Source organism: Astatotilapia calliptera, chromosome 5 (genome assembly GCF_964374335.1).
Source record: "Astatotilapia calliptera chromosome 5, fAstCal68.1, whole genome shotgun sequence".
NCBI lineage: Eukaryota > Metazoa > Chordata > Actinopteri > Cichliformes > Cichlidae > Astatotilapia > Astatotilapia calliptera.
In genome coordinates this window covers 14,652,831-14,669,640 of record NC_137426.1, presented here as the reverse complement: position 1 = coordinate 14,669,640, position 16,810 = coordinate 14,652,831, and the positions used below count along the sequence as shown (strand labels likewise).

The 16,810-nt window shown below is 39.1% G+C and overlaps 1 protein-coding gene across 10 annotated transcripts in view; it reads left to right on the top strand.

Annotated features, from left to right (window-relative positions):
• Positions 1-16,810, top strand: part of slmapa (sarcolemma associated protein a) — an 83,833-nt gene that overhangs the window by 22,497 nt on the left and 44,526 nt on the right. For 9 of the 10 annotated variants that reach the window (XM_080301218.1, XM_026167372.2, XM_026167377.2 and 6 more), the window contains exons 2-3: positions 6,033-6,180; positions 8,564-8,636. In XM_080301218.1, coding sequence (XP_080157344.1) covers positions 6,033-6,180; positions 8,564-8,636 — 221 coding nt within the window. Of the gene's footprint in view, positions 1-6,032; positions 6,181-8,563; positions 8,637-12,799; positions 13,031-16,810 lie in introns of those variants that run through there. The other variant, XM_026167379.2, reaches the window with a different exon arrangement.

Here is a 16,810-nt window from a genome sequence, read left to right as displayed (position 1 = left end):
TCTCATACTGGTATGCATGGAAGAAATCTCAGCTCATATCCACAGTGCGTCACTCTGGAATCTTCTTTGTTGTGTCTTCATTTCAGAATGTTAAATCAGATAAAATGTCCAATCAACAAACTTAAATTCAGCCTTAAAACAGCCAGCTGGTCTGTTTTCTCCTCTCAGTGACCTGGTAATAAACTAATGGCTCATTCACTCACGCATTTGTTAATAGTTAGCCACTTATTAGTCATTATGGAAAGTTTTCAGGACAGTGAAATGGATGATGGCCAGTGTGGCTGATGCCTCACAGACTGCTTTGATTACTTCTGGGTAGATGCATGACGATATCAGAAATTTGATCCCAGTACTTCCTAAATTTGAATACCAAATTTAATCAAAGAAAGACTCAAAGTAGACACTACTTAGGAGTGTGCAAGTGAATACATAGTATTACAACATTCAGCCCAAGTAACCTCTTGTGTTATTTTCAAGAAAAAGACTGAAGGAGTAAAAATGGCGCTGTGACAGTATAATGTGAAGCTGGAGCTGGTTGACACACAAATGGTGAATGATTCATTTTAGGATTGTTTAAAAACAACAACAAAAACAACCTTTAATAGATCAGCAACACGGTGCACATCTGAGCATCCTGGTTCGTGACCAGATGACCCCCATAGATACATGGATGTAAAGGGGGGGACAAAGGTTTACTAAGATTTATTTCAAAGATTTAGTGACATAATTATTTTGCAGATTTAGATTTTTAACATAGTGGCATTAGTATAGTGGCTCTATGGTGTAGTGTTTAACACATTTGCCTTGTACACAAAAGGTTCCTGGTTTGAGAACAAGACACAAACAACTGATAGTGTTATCTTCTGAGGGCCAAAGAGTGTAAAAAATCAGTCTACGCAAGTGCAGATCGAAGTGCAACCCCTTGTGAATAAAGGAGGAGCCAAAAGCAGTTCTACGTTCCTCACTTTACCCGCCACTTCCCACATGTGGGATTGTGGCATTTTATATTGATATAAAACTTTTTTTGGCATATTTTTTTTCTTCATGAAACTCTTGCTGCGATTTTCTTTTTATCCCTGCTGTGCTCTGTGTATATGACTTTGGCACCGTTTTACTCACCATGTCTGCTGCTTCTGTGCTCTGCTTTATTGTTACTTCCTGGTTGTGTGACATGTCGTAATATATGTTGTGAAACAAGTCCACGTCTCAGGTGCTCTATGAGAAATCAGGCGTCACAGTCAGCAGACTGAACTCGCTGTCTGCAGCTCACAGGTGGATGATGTCATGGTTTCTCTGTGTATGTGCGTGAGAATGTAAGTCTGCGAGAGCCATATGTGACGCATAGTGTGTGTGTGTGTGCGGTGTTGCTGGGTGAAAAGCTCTATAGTTAGGTCCCTCCCTCCCCATCTCCAGGTTACCATGGGGACAGGAGGTAACTCTGTGTGTGTGTGTGTGTGTGTGTGTGTGTGTGTGTGTTAGTGTATAGCTATCATGAGGTGTGAATTGCTAGCTTTTCGTTGCACACTGCAGTGGGATAAACAGCGAAGTGAGCCAGTCAGCCTCAGCCTCTCTCTCTCTCCGTGGCTTGTTTTTTGCCGTTTCCTCCTTCAGTCCCTCCTTCCTCTCTCTCTGGTAGGACAGAGCGTTTCAAGTCATGACGGAGAGCTGAAAGCTGATGAATGAAACTCCTGGAACAACAGGCAAAAAGGCCCCGGGCATCCAGATCAGATCGTTATCTGTGTGTGTGTGTGTGTGTGTGTGTGTGTGTGTGTGTAATTTTTGCTGTGTCTGTGTTACCTTTATCTGTGTGTGCTCGTTTGTGTTTCAATTTTAGCTGTTAATATCTGTGTTTGCTCTAATTTGTGTTTTGTTTTGACTGGTTGTTTCCTGTCTGATATCAATCAAGATATTCTGCATGGGTTTCCTGAATCATATGAACGAACATGATTTTGGCTTCTTGTTTATGGTTTACCATCATGGGTGTTCTCTGTGTATATAGACTGTATATAAAAGATGGATAACGGGGAGAAGCCTGAATTTTCTCAAAACATCGACCTCTGCTTGTCACAAACCCTCGCTTGTGACATCTGATTATAAAATGCCAAAATGGTGATGATGAAAACAGTCATCTTAAAGCTTTGAAACAGGACTGCGGGAGTCCCTGGGTGATTTCAGAGTAGCTATGTCTGTCTGTTTGTGGGCCTGGTGGGTGTCAACCTGCACGATTTATAAGGCGTGTGGTCTAAAGTATGACATTTTTGTAATGGTCAGCAGAGGATGACATCTCTGATTTGTGAAAGACATGAGATATGAGCCTCCAAACTTTTTTGCCCTTCAGGATATAGGGCTGTGCGATATGACAAAAATCTCATATCCCGATATAAGACATTTATTGTCCTGACAACGATATAAATCACAAAAATGTAATATTTTCTGTAAATTCTGTGAATCTCGGGCAACTCGATTTCCCTGAAGTTTTTCTTCTCATCCGTAAACTCTCTGCATACTCTTTCCGGTGATTCAGTTTATTTTAAAAAGTCTCAGCAGGATCTTGAGCTTTATTGCGAAAGGTTTACGTGGAAAACGAACAAGCGGACTTGTTACCTTGTTTTACCGTCATTGTTGCTAACGACAACACGTAAAAACAGGCGCTTGTCCGTCCGTAGTGTGGTTATATTAAATATAAGAGAAAGAGAGAACTTTAAGAAATTAATATAGCCACTACAGTGACCATCAAAACGATGAAAAAATATTGCTGTACAGAGTTTATTTTACGACACCACAAAACAAACGATATACGTTATTATATCGTCATCCAATATATATCGTTATATCGAACATCCCTCCTTCAGGGGCAAAAAAAATCTGTAATCAATGTGCATGGATGCAAATCGGTTGATATTAGAGATGGCACGATACCACTTTTTTATGTCCGATACTGATATCATAAATTTGGATATCTGCCGATACCGATATGAATCCGATATAGTGTATTTTTTAATCAATAAAACAGTTTTTTTTAAATATTTTGCTGCATTTTGTATAAGTTCATACTGAAATTTTAAAAAACAAAACGATAAAGCTATTCTGTTATACCTGTATGCAAAAAATACACTGCACCCAAAATATTTCATAGTTCAGCAATATTGATCAATCTAATAAACTTAAGCCTACACCATCCTCCCTATTCTGGTATTTTAAAGAGTACTTAGCAGAAATATTAAACAACCTAACTAATAGGTTAAAAAATAAATAAATACATACAGACATACATACAGACATAAATAAATAAATAGGGGACCCCCCCCCCCTGCCTTGTGATGCTTAATCGATGTAATCTACTTTAATTTAATGCACGTGTAAAATAAAAAATAAATATAAAAAAAAAAACTGCACAGAAATCAATTATTTTTCTACAATAATTAAATAGATTCAACATCTTTCTTCAACAGAATTGCAGACTGCACAGATCGTACCTTCCCAAAGGAAAAAGTACTATAGCTTACTAGGGTATATATTAGACTTAATATTAGTAATAGACTTCTATACATTTTACATCAGATTAAAACTTTGGGTGTAAGATTCAGATAATTATTTATCAAAAGCTAGACATTTTAAATGAGAATAAGAAAGAAAAGTATTTCTTTGTGCCCCCCCCTTTCCCTGTTAATGCCCTACCTGCCCCCCTGGCCAAACCTTGCTAGACCCGCCCCTGCACAGTTACCAGCCGTCAGCTACGTAGAAAAGGATCCTGGTGTAGAAAGTAATATTAAATAAATTCTAACAACAGCTTATCAAGCTTAAAAATGCAAAGTGGGCCAAAAACAAACAAGAGAGACGGGACTCGCGACTGAAAAGCCGATCAGCTGATCATTGATTAGTTTCGTGTTTGAAGTAGCGGCAGGAGAGGGAGGGGGAGAGAATGAGAGGCAGTCATAAGCTTAACGTGGGAATGCTTTATGAACATTCAGAGATGAACTTACACACTTGCTTTACTTCTCTCTGGGATAACGTTCTCAGAGATGAAATTCCGGTTTGGTAGCGAGGCTCCAAATGCTCAACCAGACCACCGAGAGGTCTCGCACGCCACAGTCGCTGTACCACGTGACGCATACTGCTCCGACGTGCTAAGGTTATAAGCCGAGTTCTGCCATGTCGCAAGTTTTGTGAAGTGCTTTTGTGATATTTAATGGATCGGATTACATTTTTTATTTCTCTCCGATAGCCGATCCAGTAATTTAGGTCAGTATCGGACCGATACCGATACGTAATGTCGGATCGGTCCATCTCTAGTTGATATGACATCTGGTCTGATGAAAATTGTGTTCTGACTATTTCACAAAGTACCGTGAGACTTACTAAACACAACATGCTATTGGCTGTGGTTCCCATTACCCTCTACTTTGTGATTGACATACAAGAATCCAGTGTCCCTCACTCTTCACCTCTGGTTTAAAACAAAAGGATGTTGATGGCAAATAATGCTCATCGTGAGGTTTTACAGTGGGAATTTACAAACCAAGACGGGTTCCTCTTACTCCCCTGAAAAATAAAACCTTGTACCTATGCCTCACCAGGGTCATCTCTGGGTAGCTGCTGTGCTTGTACCATATTTTTCAGACTATAAGGTGCACTTATAATCCTTTAATTTTCTCAAAAATCAACAGTGCGCCTTTTAATCCGGTGCACCTTATTTATGAATCTTGGTTGTTCTTACTGACCTCGAACCAATTTTATGTGGTACACGGCGCTCGCTAGTTTCCACCTAAACATGATTTCTGAAAAAATTAAAACGTACAGCACTGCTACCACTTCCAACATAAATGAAGACAGAAAACTAAATAGGAGTGTATTTTGTAGGGTTACTGAAGTTGGGCTAGCTGGCATGTAATGACGTGCTTCGTGATCGCTAGCGACACATCTATGTTAGCATAACATAAACACAGTGAAGCTGCAGGATGAACGCTAACTTCTTTCTAGACGATAAAAATTAACGCGAAGGTTCCCAATGGTAAGGGACAAATGCAATCGCATTGCAGGATGCTGTAAACGGACCAAACTTCAGTCAGGAGAACAACTGAGATAATCCATCCACATTATGAGGTTAGTCATTAATATACTGCAACAACATAGAATAGAGCAGCTGTGAGAGAATTCAACATTAATGAATCAATGGTACGGAAGTGGAGGAAGCAAGAAGAATGGGTTGAGTAAATTTTGACTTATCTGACTGTTTTGTTTCGCTTAATGTGCCCTATAATCCGGTGCGCCTTATAGTCCAAAAAATATGGTAATACAACATTGTAAAATCTGTGTATTACAAGGAGGTAGACTGCAGCCATCGATGGGACAGGTGGCTCTGTAACTGTGAGGCTATGTTGTGGTTGGGTGACATGAATAATTAGGTAAACAAAGCAGAATATTTTTTTTGGTGCCGTCTAACCCCACGTTGCTCCAGGGGAGTTCATGTCAAGAGTTTCAGTTTTATATTCTGGTGAAATTCATTGGACGGGGGTCAGATCATTTTGTGTGTGTTTTTGGTTTCTTTTTGTTTTTTGGATACACCAAGTATTTAGCTTTGTATTGTACATGTTTTTATCAGTTTGAGGCCTGGTCATTTGTAGTGCATTTTTATTTTATATTGGTTGTTTTTGTTGGTGAATAGCAAACAGTGTCCAGGTTCCAGAGGGTGTAGTTGGTAACATGTTAAATCCTACCACTGGTGAAAACAAGGAAATAGTTTATGCAGACATTTCTTTTCCAAAAATATACTATTTAATTGGCTTTGATTACTGATAAATACTTAATATTTGTTTGACAATATGAAAATCATACTACCAAAAGGTTGTGAAATATAATTTCTGCCATTATGAGCCGTAGCTTCATATTTCCTGTCATAATTTATTTCTCTCTTTTAATCTGGGGATCTATTTTAACTCGACTCTTCTTCAATTTAGAGTTTTCTGTTCATGTTTGTTTATAAGTGTCAGTTTTCTTCACATGGTTGTGACCTGTTGTTTTGCATGTTTCAGTTCTACCTGCAAGACACTAAAAGCAGCAATGGGACATTCATCAACAGCCAGAGGTTGAGTCGTGGCTCGGAGGAGAGTCCGCCCTGTGAGGTCCTCTCCGGCGACATCATCCAGTTTGGCGTCGACGTCACTGAGAACACACGCAAAGGTACAAAGATCACATGTGGAATATGATGACATACAGTGATGTATTATGGGGCAAAGCACATATTTTATGCTTCTCAGTCAGCATACATAATGGACAGAGGATTTTTCCTTACTCTTATAGTTAATAATGCACACATGTCAAGTAATCACACTTGACTAACCTTCAAGGATGGCTCTGGGCTCATTTAGCTTTGGTCATATGAGCTAATGCATACATACACACCAGAGAGCGCATATTAAGGTCAGATTTTCAGCTCTACTTAAGCCATTTTCATACTGGAGTTCCAACAGGCATTAAACTTCTGTCAGAGGTTATGAAAAAAAAGACTGATCTATGCCTTTTTACAGATTTTAGAAGATTATATCAAGTTAAATTATATAATAAAAAATATACAGTTTGTTTTACCAGAAGAGACTCACAACTACTTTAATTTATCAGCAATATGAAAATAAGTCACTAGGGTCTAGAAACACGTTTTTGTTTTCACATCCTGGATTTGCGCCAGTGCATGCATGACAAGCCCGATAGCTTTAGAGAAGTGTGTTCTGGGAACTGTTGTTATGCATTAAAAAAATAAGCAAAACGACAAAAAGCTGTGTCTAAACAAATTTAGTCTCTGTATACTGGAAATAGGATATGTATTTATTCTATTAACACTACCCCTTCACAACAATAGTTGTCTTAAGTTGCTTTGTACTATAAGAACCCCATCAATTATGAGAAAGATTACACCAACAATCAAATGATCCCCTACAAGAGCGAGGAGGAAGAAATCTCTTTTAACAGGAAGAGACCTCAAACAGAACCAGACTTGGGGAGGGGCAGGATCTTCTGTGGCCAGTTGTGGGGTGAGAGGAGGGAAAAGAGAAAACGGACAAGAATAGAGATGATAGTGGCATGTTATCGTACAGTTAGTGAAAAGACGGGAGTAAAGAAGAAATGCTCAGTGCATCATGGGAAGTCCCCCAGCCACCTGAGTCTGTCGCATAACTAAGGCATGGTTCAGGATGACCTGATCTAAAAATCCCAGTCCCTCCATGTGACTCCCTCTTTTCTGTCCATCTGTGTGCCTCTGCACACAGTCAGCTCACATGCTGATCCAGGCACTACAGCACGTGTGCTTTTATTTAGCTCAAAACAAACCACTTCTTTGTTGTGACACACAGGACACAAGCTTGACCTGGTAGCAGTTACTGTTTATGGCAATATTTTATTTTTTTCACCGTTTTGATGGTCACTGTAGTGGCTATATTAATTTCTTAAAGTTCTCTCTTTCTCTTATATTTAATATAACCACACTACGGACGGACAAAGCGCCTGTTTTTGTAAATATGTAAGAAAAATTGTGTCTGTTTCTGTTCTGTGTCCTGTGTACTGTTTGTTGTATGTGTGTCTTTCTGGCTGCTGTTACAACCAAATTTCCCCTTGTGGGACAATTAAAGGATTATTCTATTCTATTCTATTCTATTCTACACGTTGTCGTTAGCAACAGCGGCGGCAAAACCATCGCGTGTCTGCTTGTTTATTTTCCACATAAACCTTTAAGAATAAAGCTCAAGATCCTGTTGAGACTTTTCAAAATAAACCGAATCACGTGAAACAGTATGCAGATTATTTACGGATGAGAAGCAAAAAAGAGCCGTCAGGTGCTAAAAAATAAACCTTAGACTCAAACGTTAGAACAGGCTTTTCCCCGCAGCACGCCGTGTAATAAATACTTACAAAGAAAATGGCGGCCGTTACAACTTATGTCTAAAAATGTATAGTTTCATGCATTGGTTAAAACATTCGACTCCATGTACACGACGCCCAGCTGGAAACACTTCACGCAAGTCAAGCTGCCCGAGATTCACAGAATTTTCAGAAAGTGTAACATTTTTGTGATTTATATCGTTATCGGGATATGAGATTTTGGTCATATCGCACAGCCCCAGAAAGAAGCAACATACGCTCAAATACTCAGGCACTGACTCCCCATGTGTTTGAGAATCTGTGGAATAATCTTCAACAGGGCTGAAGGTAGTGGTAATACAACAGCTCTGCAGCTACTGGTGAAAAAATTGCCTTTTACTCGTGAGCTACTGGTGATTACTCTGAACCATACCTAATAATAACAGTTGCGGGGTAATTGTACACCCCCACATCAGAAAACCTTCAATAATATGAAATTTGATACCTTATAGGATTTGTTAATATGGGCCAGAAAGGCAGAAATCTTTTCCTTAAAAATTATGAACTTTGACACATAGTCAGACATGGATTCTCTAGAGTCTCTATATTCGCTGATGATCCAGGACTTTGTATATGTAAACATTCTGCTCTGTTTTATTTCGTTTTCTTCATATGAACAATATTGAAGTGTCTTTTCTCTTTTTGTCTGCAGTCACCCATGGCTGCATCGTGTCAACAATCAAACTCTTCCTACCTGATGGGATGGAGGCACGCCGACGAAGCGAGTAAGCACCAGTCACATTGATCCATGAAGATTTGTTTATGTTGTAATAACAGACTATATTTTTAACAAAGCTTTCTACAGTTTCTACACTACACATTCTTCTGAAAAATTGGGATTTATTGCTGCTCATTAAAGCAACAGTATACTGATACAGACTTAACCAGATGTTGTTGCCGATTTAATGGTTGTCTGGTTAAGGTTAAATGCTTACACACACACACACACACACACACACACACACACACACACACACACACCCACCCAATTTCTGCTTGTGTAGTGATGTGATTATTATCAGTCTAGTTGACGATGAGGGCAGTTAATGAGCTGAGGATAAGGGTCTGCGAGTGTGTGTTAATAATTCTGGCCTGTGTAATAACCTTTTGAATCCACTGTTCATTTGAGTTTTAGGGTCCCCCCCCTTTTTCTTATATTGACTCATGCTGAGTGTTTACATGTATCTTTGCCTTTCTTTGTGTGTGTTTGTGTTAAATGGGCTGTAGCTGACCAGCCGCTGACCCAGCATGGAACTTCCTACTGTACTCAGAGTCCCACTTGCGTGTCTGTGTGTTTGTAATTGGCTGGACGTGTGTATTAGTGTTACTGGGGCTCAGTGCTGTGTTGGGCAGTGCCATATGCTGCCATGCTGCTCAGCTTCCAGTCTGGTAAACCCATCAGCCACGCTGACCGGAGTCTTGGGTCTGGTTTGTTCATGCTGTCTGTGCTAGAAAACAAAAAGCTGGGTTGCAAAACTAAAGGACACCAAGAATTAGTTGTTAACAGTATGAAAACATTCACAAATAATTCAAACAAGCCCAATCTAATGATCGACTATTGTTCCTAAAAATGTGTGTGTTTGAGATCTATTTGTAACTGTTAATCACGTTCTTCAGGAATCAAACTGTATTTTACATGTTGCTAAAATGTGCGGCACTTTCATGTTGTCACACGTGCAGGACTTTAAGATTAGTTTGCCAAGTCTAGCTAATGTTAGCAGTGCTAGCACTTCCTTCCACACAGAGGACCGGAAAACACTGCTGTGGTCAAGTGGTTTTATTTCAGTTTGCTTTGACACTGAACTTCTTGTCACTGAAAGAGAGGGGCTCCTACCTTGTGCCATGTGGCTGCATAACATGTCACCTCTGGTAGTTAACTGGTTTTCTACTTAGTATAATATGAATATTTTGTTTAAGTAACCACGTAGCATTACTACTGACAACTACTGAAATCAAATGTTTAAATCTCTAGATGACAGGCCACACACTTGTCTAATGAATAAAGCTGAGGTCTTGGGATGCATTTAGAGCTTACTTTGACTGTTTATCCAAATTTGGACATTGTGTGATACATTTTTCCCAACCTGGAAAGACGGCTTTTCATTTACAACTGCTTTTTGTCACAAACAAAGCTTCACGAAGTGAAGATTCTGATGCACAACTAGGAAGTGAAATCAATAAGAATTGGAATATAAAAATAACCTGGATGGAATAATCCATTAAGACATTTGTGAGACATCAGATATTAGTTACCAGGATTCTGATTTGAAATTATGAGTAATTTTGCTTTTTGAACAAGTGATCATCAGTCACTTTCTGGTTTCTAGTATGCCTTTGCACAGGAACAAAATCATTTCAGTCTCTGTAATTTTTTCCCTTGTCTCTCTGTCACTGCAGATGTGTGGTATTTTAGTGGTGAGTTGTGATGAATTGTTACGACCCCCTCTGCTAGGCGGCAGGAGGGGAGTAACATACACAAGCCCCCACACGAAAACTGAGTAAAATAAAAAGGCCGTAACAGAATTGTCCTGGTTTATTTTCAGATGTGCAGGTTTGGATTGTAGTTCAGCACAGGTTTAAGAAGTCCATCAATTAACACCAACGGTAGTATTTTATCCACATGGTCAATAATGCATGAAAGTGAATGGTGCTTACCTGAGATCTAAAGAAGCGTCCAACATGTTCTGTGGGGAAACGACTGTAGTCTCTAGTTTGACCTTTGACCTTCAGCATCTGATATTATATTCCCAATATATTGGAATATTACGGGAACAATTACAGCATTTTTTGTCTGTTTGTTGTGTTGGTTTTTGTTTTTTGCCCTTTATCATAGTTCCTCTCCCCCGCTGTTTTTCTTTCCCTACCTCTCTTTCTCTCTCCCTTTTCTTTCCCCCAGTCACGTCTGTCCCATGTGTAGCAAGTGAAAATAAAATAAACAATAAAAGCAAAGGTGAATCAAATAGACCAATACGGCAAGGCCGGGATTGTCCATTTGGCAAAGTAAATCCGTTGGGCATCTTTCTTTGCCTTTAGACAATAATTCTGATGGCAAAAGAACCAAACGGGACAGGCAGGAAAGAAAACAAAAACAAAACAAACAATTACGGCATCATAGACTTACAGAGCAATGATGCTACCTTCTGTCTCAGGACCACATTTGACATTTTTTTTACCTCCAACAGGTCAAATTTCACTTTTTTTTTTTTTTTTTTTTTTTTTTTAACCATTTCCTTTAATCAAACAGCTCTTCTTATTTAACTAACAGTTGGACTCTGTCTCTAGAGTGCTGCTGAAGGGGAGGGATGTCAGAAGATTTATTAATAGCTGAAGAATGTCTCAGCTCCCTGGTATTAGAATTATCTTTCTGGAGATCTGCCTACAGCTTTATAAAGATGGTTACTGTGTTTGCAATTTTACATTAAACCAAAGCTGGGTCTTTAAAAACTTTGATAGTGACAAATGTCCACAAGAAAGAAATTAATCAAATAGAAAGAAGGCAAATTACACTTTTTATATAGCAGCACGTTTAGAACTAAATTTCATTTAAAAAACCCAAAGACCAAAGAAAATGCACAGAAGACGAAAAACGACAGTTTCATAACCATAACTATGCTTCAATTTTATTTTATGAACATCTTTATCTATATAATGAACTCCACTCTCCTTATAACCCTTTAAAGATACTCCCCAAACTGAACCATTTTCAGATTTACATCTTTATTTAATATCCCCTTTCTCCACATTGATACTGCATTTCTAATTTCAAACAACCACTAAATAAACATTAATAAAAAATTTTTAGTAATGTGAAAACTTTGTTTACATAATCTGTGCTAGACTTTGCCCACAGTGATGTAAATTAGTGTTGTTGACAAATAAAGTAGTTTTGATAACTGACAATGTCATTATTATATAATATAAAACATATGAGGCACAGGACTGGACTTTGTGCTTCCCCATAAGTATTTTTCAGCAGTATCCATTTCCACATACTGATAACTATTTAGCCGTCATCTCTTACTCTAAACATTTTCTCTATAATATTAAATACTTTTTATAGATCAATGAAAATGTATTGAGTTTTATTGCTGTTTGATGCTCAGAAGTCTCCATAAAGTCCTCTGAACAGCACAGCTCCCTGGAGCCGCTTCAATTATAGTTAATTTAAAATAGGAGGTAACAACGTGGGAGTGTTTCCTTATTATTCGGTCTTCCATCTAATCTAAAACACCTGTTGTGACCTCACTGGATGACTTGTGGCCAGAAATGTTTGTAAGTGAGGATCAGCAGTTTTCTGCCTTTGTGAAGTCATTTTTTCCCACAATATTGTTTATGTGGTGAGACACAGAAAAACGCATACAGATCCAAAGAATAAATTCGAGCAAGTTGTGTGTTAGTGTTCCTGCATTGCTCTGTTGAACTACTTCTTTAAAATAATGAAAGTTAATTTTATAAGGTAAACATTGAGCTATGAATTATTAAAGTCTGGCCTGTGCATGCGTCTCGTGTCATTGTTTTGATCACAACAATAGTACTTCTTTGTTTCCCCTATCAGTCTGTTACTGCTGTCCGTATTTCCGTAAAACACTCACGCATACTTGTGGTCATGTGGTTAATGGGGGTGTTTCATTTTCAGATTCACTGCTCTTCCAGCCAGGTGAGCAGGACAATAAAATGTCAGCTCAAAAATAGGTTGGGATTAAAGATGATAAATCAGTTGCCAAGTGATTTATCCAGGCTACCTTTGACCTCCCACAAGATGATAAAGGTAGTGAAGAGTCATAGTTGCAGCAGAGAGGAGTGTTTCCTAACAGTGAGTGCCAGGAGGGGTGGAGCTACAGTACCTTGCACAAGTTAAAGGAAGAAACTCAGCTGTTTGTTCAGAGGGGAGGAGCGGAGAGACGAAGAAAGCAAGTTAGTCTTAGACTTCATGCGCTCCGTGGAAAAGTAGAGAAGAATCAGCTGCTTCCTCTGAAACCAGAAGAGAAATGAAGTAAAAGTTAGAAGCTGTGGAGGGGGGCAGGCATTTCTCAGAATAGTCAGGGTGAGGTATTAGCTGAAAGGTGAACTTTGGCCTGTGACAAATCACTACCTGACGTACGAGGAGAATACCTCCCAGGTAAGGTCTTTGAGGTCCAGAATTTCAGGCAGGTTTCTGGGCAACACTGGTCGGACTGTTTTCATGCTTTTGATATTTACAGAGCTTTAAAGTCAAATAGTACCATGACCTAAAGTTTGTGTCTAAACAACAGTGTGTCGCTGCAGCTGCTGATTGTATCTGTTCAGTGTTTCTCATTGAATTTCTGTATGTGGTGGTGACAGGGGAAGTGGCTCTCTGTGTGACCGTTCGACCAACCTGTGCTTTCTTTTATAAATTAATGAATAATAGTTTATATTGTTTGTGACAGTTATTAATTAGATGCATCTTTGATTTCTCAGCTCGTAGACAGACTTCAGATCCACCATCTTGGTCTGCGGGTAGCATTGTTTTGTGTTGTTTTGTTAATGACCTCAGCGCACATGAGCCAGTTCTCCACTTGATGCTGGTTGTGGTTGGGATAGGCAGCAAGGACAACTAATACAGTTACCAGCTGCAGTTTAAGGTGATGAAGATGGAGCCCTTCCGAATACATATTATACCTGGGAACCACAGGCATTTAAAGTCTGTGTGTGTAAAAAGTAATTGGTGGAAACTAAAACTAGCTTTGCAAAATATTAAAATTCAGTGAAGTCATTGCTGTTCCTGGTGTGTGGATGCCAGCATTGTTACAGAGTACTGGAACTGAAGTATTTTCTAGATGTTGTTAGTTTTAGTTCCATATTAACTCGCATAGGAATGTTTGCTCTATAAATTTTAACACATGTGCAGCAAGACTTGTTGATTAAACTCTGGTCATTTTTTTTAAAAGCCCGCTCAGGCTGTGGTTAAATGGATACTGAATGTTTGTGTGCAGTATTTTTATTTGTTTTACCACTCGAGATGAAATTGGACTATATGTTGCCAACAAAACTAAAATGAACTAAAGCTGGAAATCTAAAAAGGGACCTGATTGGTTGTTTGTACAGGTCACTGTTGGGTTTCTTAAAGCTGATGTGGCAGCTGTGTAGAGAGCTTCTTTATACTTTTTTTATTCTTGGCATTTTACATTATCGCTTCAGAAACAACCTGCTCATTATCAAAAGTGTAATCTCTAAGGTTAATCTCCTGATGCTGTCCTCCTGATCTGGAATCCTTTTAAGCCCGTTGGAGGCCCAGAGTTTAAATTTATTGCCTGCACTTCCTGCGGTGAAATGCTGGTTAGGGGGACTGTATTGAGGCCAGGGGTTTAGTATTTTTAAATACTTTCCTGACGTTTTTTATGGTTAACAAAAAAAAAATGGGATTACCACTCCAATGGTTTTTTTCTTTTTCTTCACTGACAGTGGAAATACATGGGTCTTGGAAGCTTTACACCAGTGAGACATATCAAAAGGCCAGTGCAACAGAGATGAAGAGCAATATCAAACCTATTAGAGGTGGAAGAGAAATGTGCTGTGTAGAGCAGGGCGATATGGCCAAAAATATTTATCACGATATATATTTGAAAATTTGCGATAACGATATAACCGACGATATAATTGATGCGAGACAAAATACAACTCCACAACATTACTAGCGCAAAAAGACAACCTTCCATTTATTTTCACTTAAACAAGAAGCTGGTTTTTATGTACATTAAAGCTTTATAAAAATGTAACAGTGCAAATGCAAATTCCTTGCTGAAAGTTTAACCAAAAGGCATTTCCAGTAGAAATGGGCTGACATATCCTGAGCATAACCATGTATAATATCCACTGAAGTTAAAAAGAGGTGCTTTGCAACATTAAACTGCAGTGTGCAGTACGCATTTTTCGGACCATAAGGTGCACGGGATTATAAGGCACATTAAGCGAAACAAAGCAGTCAGATAAATCAAACTTTATTAAACTCATTCTTCTTGCTTCCTCCACTTCTGTACCATTGATTCATTAATGTTGAATTCTCTGGCAGCTGCTCTATTCCCATGTTGTTGCAGTATATTAATGACTAACCTCGTATTGTGGATGGATTATCTCAGTTGTTCTCCTGACTGAAGTTTGGTCCGTTTACAGCATCCTGCCATGCGATTGCATTTGTCTCTAACCATGAAGAACCTTCACGTTAACTTTTATAAGTGGAAAAGTGTTAGTGTTCGTCCTCCAGCTTCACTGTTTATGTTATGCTAACATAGCTGTGTCGCTAGCGATCACGTAGCACATCATTATATACCAGCTAGCCAAACTTCAGTAACCCTACAAACGTCACTGCTGTTTAGTTTCCTGTCTTCATTTATGGTGGAAGTGATAGCAGAGCTGTACGTTTGAATTTTTTCAGAAATCTCTCAGTCAGAACATGCAATATCATGCTTAGGTAACTAGCGAAACTAGCGAGCTAACTTCCGCTAGCTTCCTGCTAACTTCTAACTCCGTTAAATGTAATAACTTTTGTTTTCATGGATGCCTGGAAGTTAAACTTTATAGTTACACCTGGTAAAGCAGCCATGCTGATCGTTTTATTAAAGATGAAAGAATTTAGACAGTTTTTAACTCTAAGTGATGCTGCAGTGTTGTTTGACCTGAAGTATACGGAGTTTAGGACCCAGATTACTCCCAGATTTAAGAGCATCTTAGAACGGCCGCTTGCATGTTCTGCAAAAAAATGTGCTTTGTTGTGTATCTGACGGACAAACACCAAACCAGTTCCACATCACGGAAGTTGCACCATTTTTACAAACCAATTCTGGTTCATCTGTTTCACTCAACAATCGGCCATGTGCGTATGAAAACAAAGGCACTGCGCATGCGCGTTTTACTCCCATTCTATCGCGATATTTCATTTTCCTATCGTTGCCTAACATTATACCGGTATTACCGTGAACGGTATAATATGGCCCAGCCCTAGTGCTGTGTGTACAATACATTTTTTTCTATCACTAGGGATGGGTATCGAAAACCGGTTCTTGCTGAGAACCGGTTCCCACTGTTTCAATTCCAAGGAATTGTTTGCCATTTTTGCAAACGATTCCCTTAACGATTCCAGTCGCCCCAAATTACGTCATCACGTTGCGGAGCGTCATTTACCTGGCAGGAAACACGGCGGCTCAAACGCTCAAAAGTTTGATTATACTTTACGAGAACGGATGACAACAGGGCAACTTGCAAGTAGACATTTCATTTAAGGGAGGAAACACTACGAATATGCAAAAGCATTTGCTCACAAAACACGCGATGACCTTAAATGAATGTCGTGTTTTTAATTCCGCTCCGGACTCGTGAATCTCAAACCAGCAGTAGCGGTAACGTTTGCACATCCTCCCCCGTTAATGCGGCAGGTAAATAATCAACTAACAGTGCATATTATGTTAGCGCAATCTGCCTTATTACAAAACCTGCCATTACTGTGCATTTAGGTGACCATGATGAGAGAGACAGACAGAGTCTGGCTGGCTCAGATGCTGGCAGTTCTCGCTGCAGTCTGGTAGCGTCTTCTTTCAGGCCAGGATAGATGAATGTCACCGAGCAGTGACTAAGTTTGTGGTCAAAGGCTTGAACCCATTTGCCACAGCAGATGCCCCGATTTTCGGTAAGTGAATGTGTTTAATTGTAGGCAGGGACATTACTGGATATTCTGTAATTGCTACAGAATAATTTATGTTATACTTTGTTATTGCTACAGGAGAATATTTATTTTATTATTTTACATTTACAATTTTTTTTCTTGGGGACCCTGTGACACCCCATTGAAGAGCCATAGGCTGGATCTCTTAAGATCTCACTGTTGGGTTTGTAAGGCCATGTTACTCCTAAATTTCTATCTTGTTCAAAGAGAAGATATAAAACA